This window comes from Euprymna scolopes, chromosome 6 (assembly GCF_053919585.1).
Source record: "Euprymna scolopes isolate OS-2025 chromosome 6, ASM5391958v1, whole genome shotgun sequence".
NCBI classification, from domain to species: domain Eukaryota; kingdom Metazoa; phylum Mollusca; class Cephalopoda; order Sepiida; family Sepiolidae; genus Euprymna; species Euprymna scolopes.
This window is the reverse complement of record NC_136487.1, coordinates 82,101,407-82,116,860: the sequence shown is the minus strand read 5'-3', so window position 1 is coordinate 82,116,860 and position 15,454 is coordinate 82,101,407. Positions and strand designations below refer to the sequence as shown.

The 15,454-nt window shown below is 34.9% G+C and overlaps 1 protein-coding gene across 2 annotated transcripts in view; it reads left to right on the top strand.

Moving 5' to 3' along the window:
- LOC145277722 (sodium-coupled monocarboxylate transporter 2-like) overlaps positions 1 to 15,454 on the top strand; it is a 248,743-nt gene that overhangs the window by 172,737 nt on the left and 60,552 nt on the right. For both annotated transcript variants that reach the window (XM_080129425.1, XM_080129424.1), the window contains 2 exons: positions 10,529 to 10,683; positions 14,695 to 14,835. In XM_080129425.1, the coding sequence (XP_079985551.1) occupies positions 10,529 to 10,683; positions 14,695 to 14,835 (296 nt within the window). The remainder of the gene's footprint in view (positions 1 to 10,528; positions 10,684 to 14,694; positions 14,836 to 15,454) is intronic.

Below are 15,454 nucleotides of genomic sequence, written 5' to 3'. Positions count from 1 at the left end.
AGAGGAACTTCTAAATGTACTTAAGAAGACCAAGAATCATAAAGCTACAGGCTTGGATAACATACCTCCTGAAGTATGGAAGACAGGTGGTTTCAATGACATACCTCTTAATTCATGCAGTTCTGTATATAATAAAAAAAATATTAATATATGGAGGGAAGGATGCATACTTCCCTTCCCCAAGAGGCGTGACCTAAGCATACCAAGCAACTACAGAGGAATAAAACTCACTCCAATTGCAGCAAAAATCTACAATGCCATGCTTCTCAACCGTATCCAACCAAAGATCGAAGAAGTTCTCAGGAAGAACCAAAATGGATTTAGAAAGAATCGCTCTACTACTAGTCAAATACTTACTGTTAGGAGACTGATTGAAGGAGTCAAAGCTAGAAATATTGAGGCAGTCATGATCTTTGTAGATTTCTCCAAAGCATTCGACTCCGTACATAGAGGAAAAATGGCCAGCGTATTAAAAGCATATGGCATTCCAAATGAAGTCATTAATGCTATCATGATGCTATATAAGCACAGTCGAGCAATGGTCAGGTCCCCAGATGGGGATACTGAATTTTCGACATCCGCACTGGGGTTCTACAAGGAGATACTCTTCCCCCTTTTCTTTTCATTGTCTGTCTTGACTTTGTACTTCGCACCTCTGTTGATATACACAACATGCTAGGCTTCACACTAAACGAATCCAGAAACAGACGTCATCAATCAGCACACATGACTGATGCAGATTACGCAGACGATATTGCTTTGTTCGCGAACAACACTGCTGATGCGCAAACACTGTTACGTAAGCTAGAAAAGTCTACAAATGACATTGGTCTCCACATAAATCCGAATAAGACAAAGTTTATGACTTTCAATGTGAAGGGAGAGATCAGGGCTTTGGTTGGATCAACACTGAAAGAAGTCGCTGAGTTTACGTATCTGGGCAGCAACATAGTTTCCACAGAGAGAGATATCGGAATTCGCATCTCAAAAGCATGGAGCGCATTGGATGGGCTACATTCAGTATGGACTTCGAGACTGGCTGACAAACTGAAAAGGCAGTTCTTCAGAGCAATGGTAGAGTCTGTCCTTGTTTACTGTGCTACAATCTGGACACTCACCAAAAGATTGGAAAGAAAATTAGACGGCACATACACCCGTATGCTAAGAACAATATTAAATATATTTTGGCAAAATCATCCCACGAAGCAGCAACTTTATGGCAATCTACCTGCCATATCTAATACCATCAGAGAAAGACACCTACGATTTGCCGGTCATTGTCTGAGGAGCAAGCATGAATTGGTGAGTGATGTATTGCTATGGACTCCACAACACGGACGCGCAAGCACACGACGACCTAGATCCACGTACATCCAGCAAATAGCACACGATGCCAACTGTGAACCTGAAGATCTGAGGCAAATGATGGAAGACAGGAAACTCTGGAGAGGAAGAGTCACATTGGTCCGGGCAAGGAGCCCGTCATGATGATGATTATATATGACAGTACATATAACACTTATGCTCGTCTTCACCGTGTTGTGATCTGTAACTAATTAGTATTCTCTATTATGTGTTAATGTGTGTATGCATATATTAATAGTTTAAAGACGGGGTGTACACAAGAGGCGAACATTGTTGTCACCAGCAAAAACACATACCTCCAATCTTCCTTCTATGCATCCTGAAGTAAAAATGCTAAGGCGTGAAATATTTTGAAATAATCATTTATCCTTTGCTGGGCTCCTTTTTAGATTTGGCACGCCTTGTATAAGACTGCATTTTGCTAAGTCGTCCTCTTCTGACTTCCACGGACGTCCTGTCCAAAAAACCCGACCCGTTCGTTAACGCGTTGCGTGTCGAACTGATCTTCCTTGTAACTAAAACTCTACGTTTCAAAATTTATCTTTTCTATTACATCATCACTACAAGTAGCCTAAAGATCCTTTCCGAGTTTTGTCATGTATTTTTGTTTATTATTATGGTTAGCTTAAATTTCATCTATCAAGTTAACATCAAGTTAACATTCGTAAGAACTATTAAATGTAAATATTTTAACTGTAAATATCTATTTCCCTTTGATAACATTCTTTCTGACACTCCACTTTTACCAATCATAATAATCGACTATTATAATTTCATCATAACAATCAACCACTTTAATACTTTCCGGTGTTTTCCGGTATACTAACAACATAACACAAGGGTGTTCACCCCTCCAGGCTTTTTTATTTCACTCTTTGAGGAAGGGGTTAGTTTATTGCTAATTGCCTGAGGCAGCCCTACCGAGGAATGTCTTTTTGTTGGCTCGGTTGCTCTTACTATAGGACGCTGGCTTATCAAATCTTACTTTTTGCATCTTGTGTTATATCATCCCGCCGTTGGAGGGAGATAAATATCCAGAGATAGGAAATGTCAATTGAGAAACGGACGAACTTGAAAAAAAAAGAAGAAAACAGAAAGAAAAAAAAGAAAATAAGTAAACCAACCAAGAAAAAAGAGGGAAAGAAAGACAAAAGTATAAAATACAAAACAAAGGGATACACAAATAAAGAAAAGAAAACAATTAAAACGAACGAAAGAAAAGAGGAAAAAACATAGACAAAGAAAAAGCTAACTAGAAAGAAAGAACGAAGAAAGGACAAATAAAATAAATTGCTATACAACAACAAAAAGTATAAAAAAATCGACATAATGAAAGAACACGAAGGAAAGAATCAAACTATAAAGAGAAAAATCAAATATGTCTTTTGTAGGTTGAATAAGTAACATACCCGACCGATATTGACGTCACGTGGAAGCTTAAAATTGCGAAATGCGGATGTAGGAATGAAATGCATTTAAATAGTTTTGACACACACACACACACACACACACAAATAAACCTACGAGAGGTGTGCAATAAGTAATGCCCCTGACCCACTTCCACTTGTCTGATCTAGCTGAAATTTTGCATGTGCAATGATTTTTTATCTCTACGGGTTATGTGGCAAATTACAGCTCTGAACTTATGGTGGTTTCTGTTTTACAGGTGTTTGAACTGAGTCAGGTGTGAAATGGAGCCTGTTGAATGTTGAGCAGTGATCCGGTTTTTGTATTTGAAAGGACGCACACCACAAGAGACTTTTGATGAAATGAAAGAAACTTATGGTGATAATGCCCCATCATATGACCTTGTAAAACGCTAGCATCGTGAATTCAAACATGGCCGGAAGTCTGTGGAAACAGCTCCCAGACATGGTCGCCCCCCTTCTGCCATTGATGAGGCATCTGTCCGTCAAGTTGAGGCTGCCATTTTGGAAGATTACTATTCGTCAACTAGCCCAAAATGTCAAGATTAGTACAGGGTCTGTAGAACTATCATTCATAACCATTTGCATATGGATAAGGTGTCTGCCAGAGGGATTCCCAGGTTGATTACACCATTCCAGCATCGAGAACGCGTCGAGTGCTCGAGGATGAATTTGGAGATGTGCCAAGAAGATGAGTCAAAGTTTTTCAAAAGACTGATTACACAGGATGAAACCTGGGTCCATCACTATGATCCAGAGACCAAAGCTTAGTCAATGCAGTGGAAGCACTTGGACTCACCACCTCCAAAGAAGGCAAGGGTGCAGCCCTCCGCTGGCAAGGTCATGCTCACAGTCTTCTGGGACCAGGACGGAGTAGTGATAACAGATTTCTTGGCAAAGGGTACCACAATTACAGGAGCCTATTATGCTTCACTTTTGAGGAAATTAAGGGAAGCTATCAAAATCAAGAGGCGGGGCAAGATCAGCAAATGTACCCACTTCCTGCAGGATAACGCTCCGATCCACAACTCGCATGTCGCCAGATCAGAAGCACGGGCGTGTTGTTATGAGATCCTTCCCTATCCTCCCGTTTCTCCTGACCTTTCACCCTCTGACTTTCACTTGTTCCCAGCCATGAAGTTGTTTTTGAAAGAAAGCGTTTTCCCAGATGATGTAGCGTTTATTTCTGAAGTCACGTCGTGGTTGGAGGACCAACCTGGGATGTTCTACAAAAACGGTCTCCAGAGCCGCATCAAACGATGAGAGAAATGCATAACTCTGGGTGGTTACTATGTAGAGAAAGACTAATAACTGTGCCAAGTTTCGTTGCTCTACTTCTATGGAAAGTGGGCCAGGGGCATTAATTATTGCACACCCCTTGTAACTTAAAAAAATAAAGAAATAAATAATACCAACATTTTGCGTCATTTCTTTTTCAAACAATTTTTTCCAAAAAGATTCGTTTATTTAAATATTATTTTAATTTTATTTATCTTAATTATTTTTAATCGCACTTCATATACTTTATTTCATGTATTGTATTATTAAAATGCATTTCGTTCCTATACTCGCCTTTTGCAAATTTATGTTCCCATGTCAGTGTTGGTCAGCCATCATGCCTATTCAACCTATATGGGGCGTTTTTTTAGAAGCAGTAAATATTAAATTATAAGTCTCAGAAAAATATTTTATTATACAAATACGTGAATTATTACAAAGATTAAGTAATGGCATTTACGACCGATAGTTGCCAAATCCGAAATTAAAGAAAATAGTGTTGTCAATTTAAAGTTTAACGCCTTTAAAAACACCCTTTATATATATATATATATATATATATATATATATATATATATATATATATATATACTAGCAAAAGTACCCGTCGTTGACTGGGTTCAAAAACAGCCTACAGAAAATGGACTCTTATTTATGAAAGTATGATAGGTTATGAAAAGGAAGGGTTGTAAATTTGGGTTGAATTTGGGGGTATCAAAACCAAAGCAAAATATGATGAAAGTAAAAATGAAATAGATAAACCCCATAATTTATTATACCATACATGTTCACACTAAAACACTTATCACAAATTTCTGTGGATCTATATTAAAAAACCTTGTTAAACTTTGTGACATATTTCTATTCTATAGAAGTCAGGTGCGAACGAACACCCCATAATTTTATTATACCATATTTCTTCAAACTAAAACATAATTATCAAAGTATACTTACGCAGATAGATATGAAAAGTCTTTATTAAAGTTTGTGCCTATTTTCATTCTATGGAGGCCAGGCGCGAAAGCAGACCCCACAATGTTATTATTCCATCCCTATTTAAGTTAAAACATAGTTATCAAAGTATTCTTATATACATCTATATCAAAAACACTTGTAAATGTTTTTGTTTTTTTTAATTTTTAAGTTTTTTATTTCCATACTTTGTGGACCAGGGGCGAACGCCGGCCCCACAATTTTAATGAACCACTGTTCTGCCAGATCAAACATATCCATTCCTGTGTCTCGATACATCTTCTTTCATTATAGGTAATCAGTTTTTTAAAATAGTCAACCATATAGGAGCCTATTCGTGACCACACACACACACACACACACACACACACACACACACACACACACACACACACACATACAGCTTTATATTATATATATATATATAAATATATATATATATATATATATATATATATATATATATATATATATATATAGTGTTATAATGGAATAATTCCAGGAGGAAATCCGGGTATGAGAGCTCAATGTGGTAAACAGGGCAATTATGTAATTTCCGTGTTATATATATATATATATATATATATATATATATATATATATATATATATATATATATACAATAATATAATATTATATATATATATATATATATATATATGGGGGGGGAGAATAATGATAATCAATAACGTTACATTATTTATTGCTATCGTTCTTAGAATTCAGGTTTGGCGTACGATCGTTTCAAAGACTACATGGAATTATTTTATGTTCTTATTGTATACATGTGTGTGTATGTGTGTGTATGTGTGTGTGTGTGCATTCCAAATTATCTTCTCTTTAGCGACTTTCGTCAAGGTCACGAATAGAGGTTTAGCGAAAATATCAATATTTTACACTTACATTGTGTAAGCTGATTTTTCTATTAGGGCAACATGGAAAAATGCTTTCGTTTTATCAATCTTCCGAGCAGGAATGAATAAACGAAATCGAAGTGGCACGCATAATAGTCGTGCAAAACACACGTTAAACGAATAAAAAAGAAATTGAAATTCATAAGGACATTATTATGATCGTCCCATTTTCTTGTCAAAATAAAATCGTTAGTCAGAATCAAATATCGATTTTTACGATGCAATACTATTTAGGTCTAACGTGTCGAATTCAGTATACGTAATATTAGAAATAGCTATATGTTTTAAAATAATTAGAAAAATGACGGCTATTGTGGTAACATATGTTCATTTCACATATTTTAACGAATGATTGGCGATATATAATAAGATTGACACTCATTTCATATTGAAAGTCTCCATGAGTCATCCTGGTTTTTTATTCTATTATGATTCGCTACGAAATCGTTTTACAAAGCATTTTCAAAATTCAACCTAAATGATTTGATTTTGATCATTTGACATACATTTCTTTATAAAAAATAATTCCAATTTAACACCTAATCATCATCATATTGTAACATAGTGCGTATGAGAACGTGGGAAAATATCTGCAGAAGCGAAGGATGGCTGGCTTGCGAAGAGATTAGCAGCAGTAGTAACCAAAAAATGTGCATATGTAAATTAGAAAGTGTGTTCGAGAAAAAGTAAAAAAATAAAAAGGACGTGGTCGGGAGAAACAAATATATATGAAAAGTCGAGGACAAGAATGGGCCGGCTGTTGGTAGCATGCGGTTGGAGAAACAGTAATAAAACCTTTTGTTAAAAAAGAACAAAAATATCGATCCAGATTTGTCTTTCTTTCTTTCCTTTGTTTGTTACTGCAACGTTACAATATCGTATTAATCCGAAGATTCTATTGTTGGCATTAGTTTCCCCGATAATTTTCTACTCAGAATTATTTCTAGAAAGACATCCTGAATTACGGGATGGATCACGAGAAGGTTTTCAGCATCCTAAATGAAAGTGATTTTTGTGCAACGAACTGGATTCGAACTTGGGGCCTTCAGGTCGTTAGTCCGTGTCATTAATCACCGTCACCTCTCTTAAACCCTCAGGATTATCGTTAATTACGTATTATATTGTGTAGTCTTGTACCTGATTACGCGAAAGTCTTCTCCTTTCTTACGTCAATCATAACAAGTCCAGAATCCGTCGTCGACAACCAGTTCGACAGAGACTGTACAAGTGTGACACAACTGACCTTTCTCCTTTGTTGCACTATGGCATTTTATTTGCCTTCTTCACAAACTCAAGTTCAGGTGTGGTTTTGAAAAGTCAGCGTACTAGGATAAGGTTAATTTGACCTACAAAAAGTGTCTAATCAGCCCAATCGACATTCCCTCAAGCAATTAGCAATTAACTAACCCCTCTCCAAAAAAGGTAAAGCTTGTAAATGCAGACCTCCTAGAATTAAGAGAACCATACCTCAGCCCGATTACAACAAAGGGGGAAGGCGGCGGTTATTAAGTGGTTAACAACACGAACTGACAACCCCAGTGCGTCAAGTTTGAATCCAGTTCTTCCGCAGAAACACATTCACTTAGGGATGTTGGCGACCTTCACGTGGTCCCTCTCGCAAGCACACGATGTCTTTCCAGAAAGAATTCTAACTAGAAAGATATCGGGAAAACAAATGCCAATAATAATCATTTGATACATACGAAATGAATGATTGATGCCTTCTCCTGCTCAACAACAATAACAGCAGCAGCAGCAACAACAACAACAACAACAACAACGAAACTGTCGGACTGATTGCCGATGACGTATCCCCAACTTTTACAAACACCTACTACTCGGGTTCTGGTATTTGTTCTACTCAGCTCTAGAAAGTCCGCTCTCCCAGGCATTGCCTTCTCGCTTTGGGAAAGATTTAGTTGATGGATAACAGCCTACGGCGCTCTCACCGAGGAATGCCGACGACGCTACTCAGGCAATTATCAAGTGACTATAGTACAACACCTATTGTGTGTTGTTCTAGTGTTACATCTTCTCACGGTGTGAAGGGGTAAATACTATGCAGAATGCTGTATGTTTATAGGAAACTAATTTGCGGATGTTAATGTAAGAGAAAATGGAAAAGCTGTACAAACGTACCTCTATTGTAATTGTTCTCACCCTTTCTTCATCTCTCTCTCTCTCTCTCTCTCTCTCTCTCTCTCTCTCACACACACACACAGAGGTAATGTTGCTAATCTCAGTTTTTTCTATAAATGCTATTATTGTTAGAGGTGGTTGTTCTTTATAAAAAATGTATTGATTGAATAAGTAGCTTTTATACAAAAAACAAAAAACAAAAACAAACTGTGCATTTTTGTACAACGCTCATTTCAAATGCTCTTAGAAAATCTTTCTTTGTGAAACTCTATATAAGCTTCGGTTGAAATTGTAGTTTTAAACGGCAGACAAATTTTGTATTATTTGGATTCTTCAGATTACTGTTCTCATCTTCAATGCTATTTTCACGACGTTCAGCCGATTTTCTTCTTGTCGAACTCGGGAATCTTTTTGACAAATTCGGGAATCTTTCTAACAAATTCGGGAATCTACATAGTATTTCGAACGGAACCCTTTATTTAATCCATGGAAGTATCATCCTCGCGTTTCGTCAATTTGCAATTGTATTTTGAGTGTCGCTCGCACTAAGATTTGAACTTTAAACTCCCAGAAGAGTGTAACTTTACAACTGAATTTACTAAACATCCTATCCACTACCCCACGGATCTCAAGATGAGAAAAGTCGTCTGAAGAATCAAAATAATACGAATAATCAATCCTGATCTTAAAAATGCAGAAACATAAAAAAAGGTCCCTTTATTTTATTATTTATTTATTTATTTGGGTTTGTATTACTGTACACATAGATTCGAAAAAGTTGTCAAAACAACAAATATATAACAAATAAATGTTATCAAAGGCAAGATAAGTTACTTTTCTACCTAACTGGATATATTTTTTGTGTTTTTATTCAATGTAACATATTTATTCAGCTCGAAAAACATACAGTGTTTACCGATGTATTGGAAAATTCAAGATGGCGTCTCAGACCCTCTTTAACACGGTAAGTTTGGGAAAAGGTGTTATAAATAAAAAAAACTATACAAAATACTATTAAAAACCCGCCGAATATATGTCAACCTATGTCACGGTAACATATATTGAGTGAGTTTTTAAAAGTATTTTAACCGTTTTTTATTTGTAACACCTTTTCCCAAACTTACCGTGTTAAAGAGAGAATCAAACGCCATCTTGAATTTTCCAATAAATCGGTAAACACTGTATGGTTTTCGAGCTGAATAAACATGTTACATTGAATAAAAACACGAAAAATATATCCAGTTTGGTAGAAAAGTAACTTATCTTACCTTTGATAACATTTATTTGTTATATATTTGTTTTTTGACAACTTTTTCGGATCTATGTGTACAGTAATACAAACCCATTTTCTTTTATTTATTTTTTTGCTAATATCAAGAATTCTGTGTTTATTTTTTATTCTTATTATAGTTCAGATCTAATGTGTGTCCGTGTTTCGTTTTAAAATTCATTTTGTTTCTTTTTGTTTGCATTTCTATCAGGTCGTTGTAAACATTTATCCAGTTTGTAGAAATGGCATTTTAAGTATTTTTTTATTTTATACATATTTTGATTACTTAAACATCATCATGATTAATTTATAACTTTTTCTTTCAGATTATTAAATGCATCATTCTTATTTTTCTGCACTATTTTTACCCATGTTGACCCGAAAACGACGTTCTTTAGTAAGCAGAAAAAGGGCCATCTTCCATTGTGATAATGCTTGTCCTCACTCAAAGCTACTGACCAAAGATTTCCTAGGATAATTTGATTAAGAAATCTTGCATCTTCTTGTTTATTCTTATTACCTTGCTTCCTGGAATTATCCCTTATTTTGAGGCTTAAAAACATTTAAATGACCTTTGAATAACTTCACTGTTCTGATATTACACTTCATTTTTTTTGTTTTCGGTCATTGGAAGAGAAATCCTTCATGACTGAGATATTTTTTTCTTATCCAGTTTGCCCCTTTTTGGAAAGCTAGATTTTCCCCACATTAAAAACCGACCTTGTATCTAACTCTGCCCTCGTGGGAAAGCAAGTAAATAGGAACATCACGAAAAGAGTTAGATTCATATTTCAGATCAAAATTTAAAAGATTTTACAAGCAAGGCATTTATAATCTTGTTGACAGGAGGAGTCACGTTATAGAGAGCAAATTGTTATAGAATAACGATTTTCAAAAACAGTTTTTCATTTTCAAGATAAATTTTTTGCATCGACCTAATATGAGAACGGGAATCTTATGTCTATTGAAATTCAATTGATTTTATCTATGTTTCCTTGTTTTTAGGTTTTTAGATAAATGAGTAACCGGAGAAGCTGACATCCCGCACTTAAAATATTCTTATCTCTAATTTTACTTGAAATGTTGTTTTGTTTCTTTCTCTGCGTTCATCTTCATCATTTAAAGAGATATTTTCACTAATTATTCTGTGCTTATTATAAAAGGGCGGAATAAAAGCCGTTTTGTGGGCCGACACTTTCCAATGCACCCTCATAATGACTGGTCTACTAACGATTCTTGTGATGGCAAGCCGACAGGTTGGAGGAATTCAAAACGCCATCAACGTGGCCGACATCAGCCAACGAATTTACTACAGCGAGTAAGTACCAAATCTCTTTTCATTTGCGAAGTCATATTTCTTTTTCCGAAGGAGAGGCCCATGCAATTTTGGTTGATGACACCATTTGATAAAAAATCACACGAGAAAACAGTAAACAGATGACATTTCAATAATGAAGAATTCAATATACTTCAATTAAATATTAATTTACAGACATAGTGTATTGAACTGTCATGCTATGATATATTGCGTGTGTGTATGTGTATGAGGACATTTCTCAATCTATATACTCAACGAATGCTTGACCTAAAGACTTGAAAATTAATATTAAGGGTATTCAGACATGTTGAAAATCTTTTAATTGGTTTTCATCCGGAAAAATTGCTTCTAAGGGATCCAAATTGAAAAATTGGTGTGTGGGTAATCGGATTTTATTTGTTTGTCAATTTTTCTACGAATGCGCATGGGTGAAACGTTCACATGACAGATTCCTTAAGTTAATAGTAAGTAGGTTTGAAACCACTTTTTAAAGTTTGTGTCAGGCTGGCCTAATGAGTATCATACTTGACTCACTGTGTTTTGGGTTCGATCTCAGCTCCAGTATTTTTTATTTACACGAAGTGAACTGTTTTAGAAAAAAATAATGCTCGTATGCACATGTCATAGTGTTTTTTCCCCAGTTTTCTTTACCTCATTTTTTAAGGAATTGAATGCTGCGCTTAATAATTACAGTATTTCTGTTTATAAGAAATAAGAAATTTGCATTAATTAAAATATAATATTTATGTGTATTTTACGACCGGGCAGCGCCAGACGGTCTGCTAGTACAGGCGAATAAGGATTAAAGAAAGGAAGAAGAAACCTCTTCAGGCCGTGACATATTCTTTGTCTTACTTTATTTTTAGTTTCGTATAATTTTCTTCCATTTTTCCATTTTTTGAACACAGTATCATCACATAACACTTTTGCGGCTTTCTCTTCTCTGGACCTTGCTTTCGAATTATTTAATCATCTCAATTCATCTATCTTTCACTATGGAGGTTGAATAGGATAATTCTCCCCTGTTCCTCGATGTTTTGGTCGAAAGGTCTAGAGGCGGATTTCTTACTTGTATATACAGAAAACCAACCTTTACAGGTTTATATACTAGATGATGTTCATTTACACCCAAAACTACCAAGTTGACACCAATTCAAACATTAGTACACAGGGCTTTGGTTATCTGTTCCCCGTGTTGACTAGATGCTGACATTACTAAAATTAAAGAAATTCAAATCGATAACGATTTGATAGATGTATTAAATTAAAAATTTATTTATAGATGTATTAAATTAAAAATTAATCAATTAAACAAAGATATAACCTTTGGTTCTTTTAAATGTCCTGTATATTTTAAGTTGCCGTGGGTTAGAGAAAATGTGTTCCTCTTATTAATCAACTTAAACAGACTATTAACAATTGCTTTCCGTCTGTTTTACCCCATATAATTTTCAATACGAAACCTGCATTTTCTTCTTTTAAAAAGGACAGTTTGTCTCACACAAAACTTAACAATATTATATATAACATCCAATGAAAGTGTGATGCTGTCTATGTGGGGCCAACTAGTGTTCACTTTGAAACAAGAATCGGGCAAGATATACCTTCAAATTTTCATAATACAAACAAATATAAAAAAATAAAACTCTCCTCAACCCTACCTACAATAATCTAGACTCTGCGATTAGCCAGCATTTATTGGATAATCCAAAATGTGGGTTGTCATATAAAGACGATTTAAAAAAAAAAAAACTTTTTCCGATGCCGATCGATTGATCATTTGAAAATTCTCGAGTCTGTCTCCATCGCATGACCAAGGCCCGACGGAGGATATTCATTAATACACGAGCTCTTTGGAGTGACTTAGAAGTAGATACCATTATTGTGTGTGTGTGTGTGTATATATATATATATATATATATATATATATATATATATATATGCGTGTGTGTTTGTATATATATATATATGTATGTGTGTGTGTGTGTGTGTGTGTGTGTGTGTGTGTGTGTGTGTGTGTGTGTAAATTTCCTGCTCCCTCCAACTCGTGTATATTTTCTACGTGAAATATACAAATGTTCCCCTATTTTTTCTCCCATATATTTATATCCGGAATATATATTTACTCTCTTTTGCAGGTTTTTTCTCCTTCAATATCTGTTATTAGTGGCCTGGAAAGGCCACAGGGAGGACAAGCAAGCTAAAAAAAAAAGAAAAGAAAAAAGAAACCCAAAGCAAAATTCATTCCAATGTAGCAAAATTAAAGCTGGCCTTCCAGGACACTATATATACAAAAGTAGGCTAATTTGGGCATATCTTATTGGTTTGAAAATATAGGTTCTTTTTTTTATCAATTGTCATAAACGTTTTGCCATAGAATCGTATTATAATTTTCAAATAATTGTCAATTTTCAATTAGTTTCATCCCATAGAGCTAAACCTATGACCATTTCAATATTCAATTTGACTACGAGTAGAAAATTAAAATTGTAAGCTGAAATTTACCATCAAAATTTATGATTCGACTGAATACTCCAAAAAACTATTTACAAAGTCCTTATTACGTAGAGTTTTAAAGAATGCTATTCTTGCTATTTTTCTGATAACAGGACAGAAAAAAATCAGCAAATTATATTTGTAGCCATGCTAGAATTTGCTAGTTATGGCATTAAGTGAAACTGCAATTTCTTATAGTCATAAATTGCCAAGAAAAACAAGTGAAAAGATGTGGGATATGTAAAAACAAAGCAAAACATAAAAACAAACTTCTTTCAAGGTAATCCGAAAGGCGAAAATAATTCTTTAGAGAGAATGAAGTCCAAAGTTAAATCCAGTGCGATGTTAATAGTCCGGTTGGAAAGTTTTCGAAGCAGCTGAAATAATGGACATTGTTTTTTCAGACAGTAAAGCCAGCAATGAAAGATGACATGCTGTTTTTCTGTCCTTTTTATTTTTCTATCACACTTGACTGGAGATCAACTTTTCTTTGGACTACTGAACTGTCCGAAAAAATCCCATTGTTCTGTCATTGTTGCTAAGCGACGACATGGAAAAAGGATTTTACCGATGATAGATAAATTAAAATAACGGTTTCGATTATCGATTATCGGTAATTATTAGGGGTACTCTGAGACAAAACTTAACTAAGATCACTCCCAGACTTATACACTAAAGCTCTGTAAATTTTAAAGAAAATCTGTTCAGCTGTTTCGAAGTCTATAAGTTACATATATATATATATATATATATATATATATATATATATATATAATATATATATATATATATATATATATATATATATATATATATATATATATATATATATATATATATATATAAAAATGTTTGGAGGTACAGAATTTATATATAGTTTTAAATAAAATAGACATAAGTTTCTCAAGAGCTCTTTCGGCTATCATCTTATCAGGAGAAAATCGATAGCGTAAAAAATAATCTTATGTCGAAACTTTAAAGAGTTCTAATGGGGAACTATTTGAATGTGCCAAAAGTACGGGGACAACTGAAATTAAGTTTATTAATGTTTAAAAACGATTAAAATATTGGCACAACGAGGGGGAAAATGGGAGAAAAGATTCAAAGTTCCCCAAAGAGAAACAATGCGTTTACTGTTTCCTTTTGCCGGCACAAAGAAGGCTTACTCACCGCAATAGAGACAGACTCCTAAAACTTTAAACGGTTTCTGGAGTCCGCTCTATGTAGCACCTCGAACCATTCTATTTTATATCTATCGGCACAGCACGGGTTGTCAACCAAATGCTTGGACTCTGCTATCGGCCAGCATTTGGTTGACAACCCGTGCTCATCCTTAAGTAGTCTTGAGGAGGCTTAATAATTGTAATTAAACAATACTTATTCTTTATACCTACAGACACTAGTATTTAGAAAGAGAGAGAGGAAGAGATGTCTCTGTGTTTGCATATAAACGCTCGAAAAATGCTTATAATTTAATTTTAATTAACTAATTGTATTTTTTTCATTGTTTTCCAGCTTCACCTTCGATCCGCAAGTTCGTCACTCTGTTTGGGTGTTTATGATTGGTGGAGGATTGCTGTGGGCGGGGATATACGGAACCAATCAGGCTCAAGCACAGAAGGCGTTTGCCCTGCCGACCATAAGAAAAGCTCAAGTGTAGGTAAAACCAAATAAATGAATACATAAATTAATAAGAATAAGTATATATATTTTGTTTAAATAGAGAAAGTTACAAAAGCACAAAAAAGGGGAAACGAAATTCGTGTTGTGAAAGCAACGCTAAACTATGTTGTCATTTTTTTAGGTCCGTGGCCTACTTTAAGCTCAAGGTTATGCTTTCGAAGCAAGGCATTTCAAAATTCATACTTTTCAAACATTTTTTCTTGATGTCTTGATAGAAAGTTCAAAAAAGCCTACTTTCACATCTCAATCTATCGACTGATAGTGAGTCTCGGGAAGCCTGCTGGAGAACCCCGGAAGGAATATTTTGTACGACGACATTTTTTTTTTTTTGCTAGCTTTTATCTTTGCATCATACAACGCCATGATCTCTATCTGGCATCGATTGAAATGAATGGCTCTTGTCTTGGGGAGGCCTCATATTTTGACAAGCTTCTGGGTTTGACCTTTACTTCTGATCTGAAATGGAACGTATACATCAAATCTGTTGCCAAGGGCGCTGGAAAAATGGTGGGATCCATATATCTCACTATAATGCGGTTCTCTATCTATATAAGAGCCAGGTACGTCCAAGGATGTTGCCACATCTGGGCAG